At 45.7% G+C, this 9,533-nt stretch overlaps 1 protein-coding gene across 1 annotated transcript; it reads left to right on the top strand.

The window, feature by feature from the left end:
* The first annotated feature begins 459 nt into the window (after window positions 1–459).
* Window positions 460–6,667, top strand: ANKS4B (ankyrin repeat and sterile alpha motif domain containing 4B). The gene is made up of 2 exons (XM_054993017.1): window positions 460–661; window positions 5,559–6,667. The coding sequence occupies exons 1-2, from the start codon at window positions 498–500 to the stop codon at window positions 6,625–6,627; spliced, it is 1,233 nt and encodes a 410-aa protein (XP_054848992.1). The 5' UTR covers window positions 460–497; the 3' UTR covers window positions 6,628–6,667.
* Window positions 6,668–9,533: the final 2,866 nt, after the last annotated feature.

The raw sequence follows: 9,533 nt of genomic DNA on the forward strand, positions 1-9,533 counted from the left end.
CAAAGCAGCCATTTTCTCCAGGGGAACTGATCTCTGTCATTTAGAGATCAGTTGTACTCCCAAGAGATCTCCAGGCTCCAACTGGAGGCTGGTAGCCCATGGCCAGCCACACTACCTCAGCCTGGTCTACCTCACCTATTTTCCTCCGTCAGTCAAGCATTGGAAAGCCTGAAACCAGGTGCAAGGCAGATTAGAAATAAAATAAATAATGATACATCTGCTTGCTGGTGCAGGGTGCAGTGGGAGGTTCATCATAGCTGCACGTAATCTAAAACAGACAATGACACATGGAATAATAGGAACGCTGATTTATGAAGCATAAACCATTCCTTGCCAGGAGGCTAATGCCAGCGACCTTTGCCTCCTCATTTCTGCTCCAGCTGGCACCTCTATTTTGTAATCATTAATTAACTCTGTGTGTTGCGGAAGCGTGTGGAGGTTGAGTTCAGTTGCCACTCTGCGTGAAAAGACGATTCTGCCTCAGGGAGTGCTGAAAGATGTCCACCCGGTACCACCAGGCAGCCATGGACGGCAACCTGGAATTGCTGAAAGAAGCCACTCGAAAAGATCTCAACACGGCTGACACAGATGGGATGACACCCACCTTGTTGGCTGCTTATCACGGACACCTGGAGGCAGTGGAGGTCATTTGCCGAAGAGGGTGAGTTTGGGGCCAAAATATAAGGGAGAAATTGAAAGCCTGGAAATATTAACCTTTCTTCCTTTTTTTTTTTAAATTGTTTTGAGATTGGAAGAGACGATCTTCGTAAAATAACACCACTGGAGACAGTCACAGTTGTATATTATGTTGACTAGACTAGGCCTTGACCCCATTCCCCCTTCTGGAAGGAAATTCACATTTCTTTAATTGAATTGAGGGGTGAGGAGGTTATTCCTTCTAACAAAGATAGTATGTCATTGGGCAGGTATCCTGTCTCTCTTCATGATATACCAGAGGGCCTTCTGATCTCTCCCATATTATGGAGAGAAGGTAGGGTTGCCAGCCTCCAGGTGGTGGCTGGAGATCTCCTGGAATTACATCTGGTCTCCAGGCCACAGAGATCAGTTCACCTGGAGAAAATGGCTACTTTGGGGGTGGACTCTATGGAATCATGCCATGCCAAGTTCTCTTCATTTCCCAAACCCCACTTTCTCCAGGTTTCTCCAGGTTTCACCCCCCCAGATCTCCAGGAATTTCCCAACTTGGAGCTGGAAACCCTAAGAGAAGGCCACGCATACTAGGGATACATAAAGATAGAGTGATATAGTGGTTAAAGTGCTAGGCCAGGATCTGGAAGACTGGGGTTCGGATCTCTGCCATAGAAGCTCATTAGGTGCCCTTAAGCCAATCGCACCCTCTCAGCCTAACACACCTCACAAGGTTGTTGTTATGAGTATAAAATAGAAAAGAAAGCCACTTTGGGTCCCAGCTGTGGAGGAAGCTAGTGCATAAATACATTTTGTTCAGGTTTGTTTCCAGCTTGTTTTGTTTTTTTAATATTTTATATTCTTTTTCTTTACCACATACATTTTGCCCGTTTGGATCGCCCTTTATTCATTTCAGTGGGAAATAAGTTTTTTATCTATAACTTTGCTATTTCTATACAGTTAGGACAAAACAGCCAGGGACTGGATCTTGAGGAATCACCCCACCAAATTTCAGACAGATAGGAGAAAGCATCCCTGTTCTCTAGGCAATTAAAATTTTTGCCTCCTGAGTACAGGAGCAAGAGTGTTGCAAGAACAAGTTTTCCCTCCTTTCCAAGGATCTTTAAACGGGAGCGGGAATGTCCCTTTCTAAACAAAAATGGAGCATGCAGGCAGTTTAACGTTCTTCTGAACTGAATCTTAACATCGGCTTTTGTGTATCCCCCACCCCCACCCCAACTATGCAAGCAAAGCATAGAGTGGCATGGTGGTTGGAGTGACTAAAATCTGAGGGACCCAGTTTGAATCCCCCTCTACCATGGAAGCATGCTGGGTGACCTTCAGCCATCACTCTTTCTCAATGTAGTCTACCCTGCAGGGTTGTTGTGAGGATAAAGGAAAGAGGAGGAGGGAGGAACAATATTGCCAGTCTGGTGTAGTGGTTAAGAGTGCAGGACTCTAATCTGGAGAACCAGGTTTGATTCCCCCACTCCTCCACTTGAAGCCAGCTGGGTGACCTTGAGTCAGTCACAGCTTCTAGCTCTCTCAGTCCTTGCAGGGTGTTTTGTTGTGGGGATAATAATGATATACTTTGTAAACCGCTCTGAGAGGGTGTTAAGTCATCCTGAAGGGTGATATATAAATTGAATGTTGTTATTATTATTATTGTGAGCCACTTTGTGTCCCCATTGGGAAGAAAGGTGGGGTATAGAGTTTCCTCTGTTATCCCCACAGGACTGCTGTATTGCCTGTCACTGTCAGGTGGCAAAGCCTGCCCCTTCCTGTAGCCCATCTGCACAGCCCAGCCTACCTGCTTGCCAGGGGATGCCAGGCAAACTTTGCTCCTGGGTGCAGCCTCCAAAATAGCTCATACAAAGACCTGTGCTTGCAGGAAATCAGAAGTCATTGAGGCAAGTTGTGTGACAAGTGCTTTAAACATTCAAAAGTAATGTGGAAATGCCATTGTTATTGGGTGCCCGTCTATTTTCAAAAATATGCTTTGTATAAAATGCATTATTTATATCTGGGACAGGGGAGATGAGCAGAGGAATGCTGGAAAGCACGGGGATGTAAAGAGCAGACGCTGGTAAAAGATGGTTTCATTTCTGGCTTTTAGGCACAGCACGTAATCTTATTTGCTGTATTTTATTGCCAATTACATTGACCTTTAGACAATGTGATTGCTTTTCCTAACTTAACAGGACTGTTGCTCTGTGGTTAGAAACATAAGCTTCACAGAGTCTGTCCCTTATTTGGTGGGAGACAAAATTTAGCTTATAAAGTGGCTAGCTTCCATCTAGGCTTTATTGGGCAGGGCTCACTTGACTGTATCTGCATAAAAAATCCCTGCCTATAGCAAATTAACATTGCAGGAATAAGGCTAGGCTACAATCCTTCTTACTGTATGCCTAGTTCTCACTGAAATAGCAGACCTCTGTGTGGGCTGTACCACTTCAGACTGTATTTGGTATGTTTACAAAATTAATCTCTTCATGTAGAAAATTAGCATCTCAGGGAGACAGCAACCAGCCTAACGCTACTCAGCAAGCTTTTTGACAGTGTTGGGATTTCAACTCAGGTCTCATCAATGAACATAGAACCCACTCAACCCCAAATTCTGTTGAGGTACAGAGGGTCTTTCTTTCAAGGAAATATGCATAGTATTGATCTGAATATCTTTTTCCTTTACTGCCCCCAGACTTTATAAAAGGAAACATATTTTTTAAAAAATTCTGATTTTTTTATAATCCACAGAAATTATTTTTTTCCAGAACTCTGAAGTAACACTGTTATTTGCAAATGTGTTTCAATTTTTGAAAAGCAATTTTTAACAAAAAAAAAAGTTTAAAAGCAAAGGGACTTGGCGAGTGGGGGTGAGGAAATGAATTCTGTCAATTAAATGAAAGGGCAGTAAAGTTTAAGTATATAGAGCCAGTACTCTTTTCCCAATAATGAAAATACAAGAGGCTGCCATGGATACAGCCAGCATGTCTGGAAGCAATTGAAGGCAACACTTTTGGCCCTTATTTTTTAAAAAAACCCACAAATTGGTCTGCCTTATTGCCAAAGGGGAGAAAAAGGGAAGAGACAAGACCTGGCTTGTGGGCAGATAAATCTGTTGGTGGAGGAATAACCAAGCCATTCTCGGTTCCTGCATTTTAGTGATGTGGTGGAGCACCCCGCAGTAGGTGTGCGTAGTCAGTAAAGAGGGGAGATCTCTTGATATATGCATGGGTCGATTCCTACATTACAAATTCCGGGTGGCTGGTATGTGAACATGAACTTCTGTGCTGGAAACTCACTGCCTAAGCATGAGAGCCTGATTTTGTTGGGGACTGATTTTGTTGAAGCCTGATTTTGTTGTCACATGCAGGAAAGAAGGGGTTTAAAACTCTCCACCCTTTTCCTGATCTGAAATGGTCCTGGGAGCCATTGTTTGCCTGTCAGGGAAATTTAAATGAACTGGTTGGCCACAAATATAAGTCTCTCTACACAAGAACTTTTCCCCAAGTACTGCAGTCCCCCTTCAAATCAGGCCCTTGTGTGCCTGGAAGCTGAATCAGATTAGAACTGTAGGCACATGCTTGATCCAAAATCCTCACAAAAACCATGTAGACTTTGCACTGTGTGAGTACACAGGAGTAGAACTTGGCCCCTGGTTCACACGTGCAGGAGAATGAGCTTCTAGGATGCTGAGTTGGTAGAAGGGAATGCACTTGGAAGATACCAGGTCTGAATATTCCTTCTCATCAAAAAAGCTCCATGCAGTTAGAAAAATAGCACTTCAGGGACGGTGATCCTGCCCCTTGCCTTTGCTTGCTCTGCTGGCTTTCTGTCTGCAGGCAGAGCTTAAAGACTCAGGATATAATATTCAACAATAAGTCTTCATGGACTAGAGACATGAAAATTTCTACTGGAATAAAATCTTGCTGGACTTTAAGGTGCCACAAGACCCCAGCTTATTGCATTTTTTTGCTACAACAGACGTAGTACAGGCGTCTCTTGGGAACTTGAGCCTTGAAGGTCATTTGAAAACCTCAGCCAGTACAAAAGCCTGCATTTTAGATATCATGCAGAGACGCTGATTTTATAACTGTTGCATGGACTGCTATTTTATTTCCAAGTACAATTCAAGGTGCTGGTTTGGACCCTTAACGCTCTTCACAACTTGGGACACTGATGCCTGAAGGACATGTCATTCCCTTTATGGGACCCCTTCAAATTACTCACAAAAACATTGCTAGAAAATTAGCACAGCAGAAAACTGGCTAAGCAAAAACCTATGTCCATGTTTTGGATTTTTTTTTTATGTGCAGGAGCATAAACATTTAATGCCCCTACTACCTGTACCCCTCAGTTATACAGGGGCACTTTGCCACCTCATTCTGGTATGTGCATGTATCTCATCCCCAATGTGGTACCTATGCATGCCACGATGCCCTTCCAACACCTTTCCTGGTGCCCAGCAAGAGGTTTTAGTAAGTGGACCAGGGCAGGTAGAGTTTGATGTAGTGGTTAAGAGCAGCAGGACTCTGGATAACGGGGTTTGATTCCCCACTCCTCTGCTTGCCTCATGACTCATGTTCCAGTATTTTTCCATCTCCAGCCAGAGTTGGGAACTGTTCTGCTTAGCCAGGCAGCACATCCGGTGCGTGAAGCACATGAGGGGAAAGGCTTATGGTATGTCCATATTCATAAGCTGTTCTTTCACTGTGAGGGAGGCGATGACTGCTAACGATAGGGGTTACACTCTCATGGTCAAAAAGGTTAGGGACCCATGTTGTAGAGGAACCTGGATCTTAAGTTTCATGCTACAGCAACTTTGCTGACCTTAAGCCCCCTTCCACGCTAGAAGAATGGCATTCTAGGTTTCTTACTCTCTTGCTATCTCATGTGTTGTGTTTTCTCAGGGGGGATCCAGACAAATGCGACATTTGGGGCAATACCCCTCTCCACCACGCAGCCTCTAATGGTCACATCCATTGTGTTTCCTTCTTAATCAACTTTGGTGCCAATATCTTCTCCCTTGATAACAACATGCGCTCTGCTCTGGATGCAGCGGCCAACAGGAACCAGTACGAATGTGTCCAAATCCTTGACAATGCTGCTACTGAGCAGGGCATCAAAAACCCCAAAAGAGTCTCCCGTCTGAAGGCCCATGCACAGCGTGACGTTCAGAGGCAGATTCGAGAATGTGAACGACGCCAAGAGAGGCATGAGCATGAAATGATCAGACATTACAACAAGACGCATGCCGAAAGAGAAACGCCCACCCGGACACGTGTGTCGAATTTTTTTACCACCCGCTCACTAGGGGCCCTACCCAAACATTTGAAGGACACCTTCAGGCTAAAGACAAAAAAGAAAGAGGAGGATTCAGAAGACCTGGACACAGGGAGCAATAACCAAGCAAAGGACATTCCAGTTGGCCGAACCACTGTGATGGACATGTTCAGTGAAAACGAGGAGGAAGAACCAGAAAACCTGGGCAAAACCAGCGTTTCTGAAGATGGTCAGGTAGAACAAGAGTCCATTTTTAACCGTCCAGGTCTTGGTAACATTGTTTTCCGAAACAACTTGGCCACTGGCATAACCGCTGCTCCTGTGTTGCCTGAGAAAGAAGAGATCAGTTTCCAAATACCGGATGAATTGTTTCAATTCAAAAGGTCGGAGGTGGCCAGTGACCCAGATTTGGAGAATGTTCCTGAGGAATCTTGGATCGAGGAAGAAATTGGGTGGGATGATGGCAGCACAGAGACCACCCCCCTCGAAGTCTTTCTTGCATCACTGGAGCTGAATGAATTCCTTCCTATCTTGATGAGAGAAGATACCGATTTAGAGACTCTCATGCTGTGCTCTGATGAAGACCTCCAGAGCATACAGATGCAGCTGGGTCCAAGGAAAAAGATCCTCCATGCAGTAAACAGAAGGAAGGAAGCACTGGCAAAGCCAGGCAAGGCAGAAGACACCAAGCTGTAACTTATAAAGCTCCTTGTTGCAATAAATTTCTGCACTAAGATATTGTAGTTTAGTGGTCCTAGTGTTAGATTTTGACTAAGCAGATTTGGCATCAAACCTTCTGTACCTATGGAGGAGATAGATCCAGAGGAGTTAGCTGTGTTAGTCTGTAGTAGCACAATAGTAAAGAGTCCAGTAGCACCTTTAAGACTAACCAACTTTAGTGTAGCACTAGTAACAAAGCCGATTGTGGGAATAAATACAATGGGATCTAGAAAGGGGTGGGCAGGCAGGCAGGCATTGACACCTGCTCCATGCCTGAACCCGGCCGGGCAAAGGGGGTCATTGACACCTGCACGGTGCCTGATCCCGGCTGGGTGAAGGGAAAGCAGGCATTGCCTCCTGCTCCACACTTGATCCTAGATGGGTGAAGGGGGGTGGGCATTGCCTCCTGCTCCATGCCTGATCCTGGCCAGGTGAAGGGGGGGGCAGGCATTGCAACCTCCTCCATGCTTGATTCCAGCCGAGTGATGGGGAGGCAGGCATTGCCTCATGCTCCACTCCTAATCCTGGGAGGGAGAAGGGGGAGCGGGCATTGCCACCTGCTCTGTGTCTGATACCGGCCAGGTGAAGGAGGAGCAGGCATGGCCACCTGCTCCGTTCCTGATCCTGCCTGGGTGAGGGGGGGACTGGGCATTGTCTCTTGCTCTGCTCCTGATCCCACCTGGGTGGTGGGAGGCAGGCATTGCCTCCTCCTCCACTCCTGATCCTAGGCTGGAGAAGGGAGAGTGGGTCTTGCCACCTGCTCCATGCCTGATCCCAGCCGGGTGAAGGTGGCAGGCAAGCATTGCCATCTGCTCTGCTCCTGATCCCCGCTGGATGATGGTGGGGGGCGGGCATTGCCCCCTGCTCCATGCCTGACCCCAGCTAGGTGAAGGTGGGGGCAGGCATTGCCATTTGCTCCGCTCCAGATCCCAACTGGGTGAAGGCGGGGTTGGACGTTGCCACCTGCTCTGCTCCTGATCCCAGCTGGGTGAAGTTGGGGGACGGGCATTGCTACCTGCTCCGCTCCTGATCCCAGCCTGGGCTTCCCACTGCTGCATGCTCTCAGAGGGGCGGGCTGCCTCTTCTGGGCTTCCCTCCACAGGAGCGCCCCCTGGAGGCACACCAGGGTAGGAAGTGAGTTGTCTGGAACACAGTTAGCCTTTTATATAAGAGGATAAGTTTTCGAAAGCTTCAGCTCTCTTGCATCTGAACGAAGAGAGCTGTGGCTCTCGAAAGTTTATGCTACAATAAAGTTGGTTAGTCTTAAAGGTGCTACTGGACTCTTTACTATGGGGAGATATAGGAGGATTAGACATTCTTTTAAAGAGTAGATGTATTCATTAGATTTTTCTTTTTAAAAAACTATTTTTCAGAATGACAAACCAAACAGATCAAGAAATACACCTGGAAATCACTGTTTTGTTTCATTAAAATAGTTTCTGGAATGGTGAACCAAATCTAGGAAACCAAATTACACTGACACAGTCCCACCAAAAAGTCTGTGTGTTTCGTTTCAGTTTTTATCTCACAGTGGCAGCAGCATTTTGTTTTCCATAATGACATTGACCATTTGGATCCCTAGGAGAGACAGCCCTTACATTATTAGCTAGCTATAACAACATCCTTCGATGTTACTCCATCTGTGACGACTCCCAGGGTGTCCCGGCTGCTGGCTTTAACATTTAGGAATGGGTGTTCCACTGTGACGCCATAATGGATAGGCAGGTGATCTCCTATTCCAAATTCTCCCCATGGTTTAAACTTTTCAAGAAGGACCATGTTAGAGCGCCCTATCTGGTCAACATCCTCCCTCACAACCTCAGAACAGCTTTTACCTCAATTCGGTTCCAACTATGCCCACAGCGCTGCTAGCTGGGCACTATGCCAAAAGACCTCAAGCCCTCCGCTGCTGTATTTGTGGTGCTCGCGTTGTGGAGGATTTACCACACTACCTACTATCCTGCCCACTTTATGCAGAGCCAAGGAATAAATCCATAGAAGAGTTTTTAATTGGTTTAAACTCCTCTTCAGACTCTTGAGAAATTGTTTTTTCTCCTGTCTGACTCTGCTGCATTTGTTTCTTATAGTCTCTCTCTGTTCGCCTTAGCAGCCAAGAAAATCCAGGCTAGAGTTGTTTCCAGAGACAGCAGTGGTTTTATCTGACTGGTATTTTCTGCCTGGATCATTTTAATCATTTTCATCTTTTAATATTTGTACATATGTTTACATGCTAGAGTGTTTTATTTGTATGGATTGTATTAACTAATGCAGTCGGCTGGAAAGGGAATGTGCGCAATGCACATGAGTGAATCTTTTTTCTCTCCATTGCTATCCAGGTAATGACATTGTCTTGTCTCCCTGCCAATCAAGTCCTTGCAAGGGGATACTGCTTTCCACCAATTGGCTTCAGAAACTTTTGGAAGGGGCAATGTGCAGACTTCAGTCATAGGCTGCAATTCTTAAGTCACTTCTCTGGGAGTAAGCACTATTAAATAACATGGGAGTTATATCTGAGTAGACCTTTTTGGGGAGCCCCTCCTGAATTCTGTAAGCTATTTGACTACTTTGCTCTTTCAAAAACAATCCTGCCAGCCTTCAGCAGCAGGAGAACTTATAGAAAAATCACAGGTCTTTTTAGGCTGGGGTGGGGGGATTCAGACAACCGTGCTGCCTGCCTGCACCTGGATGGTGGAAAGTGGCAGCAATTAATGCAAGAATACACCCTCATCATGGGAACAAAACTGCAACGCACAAAGAAACATGGCTCCAACAGGAAACAGCAGAATGCAAAGGTTATAATTTATTGGCACTGTGGAAAAATTAAAAAATTGAACATAAAGCAGGATTGTTTTTAATGTTGCTGCCACACTACTACCTCTCTG

The sequence above is a fragment of the Eublepharis macularius genome, chromosome 12 (assembly GCF_028583425.1).
Source record: "Eublepharis macularius isolate TG4126 chromosome 12, MPM_Emac_v1.0, whole genome shotgun sequence".
In the NCBI taxonomy this organism is placed as follows: Eukaryota; Metazoa; Chordata; class Lepidosauria; order Squamata; family Eublepharidae; genus Eublepharis; species Eublepharis macularius.

Excerpts from the sequence above, each read along its gene's own strand:
- ANKS4B (XM_054993017.1), top strand. The coding sequence starts at position 498 with ATGTCCACCCGGTACCACCAGGCAGCCATGGACGGCAACCTGGAATTG. Across the intron at positions 662-5,558 it reads GAGGTCATTTGCCGAAGAGG|GGGGGATCCAGACAAATGCG; the intron begins GTGAGTTTGGGG and ends GTGTTTTCTCAG.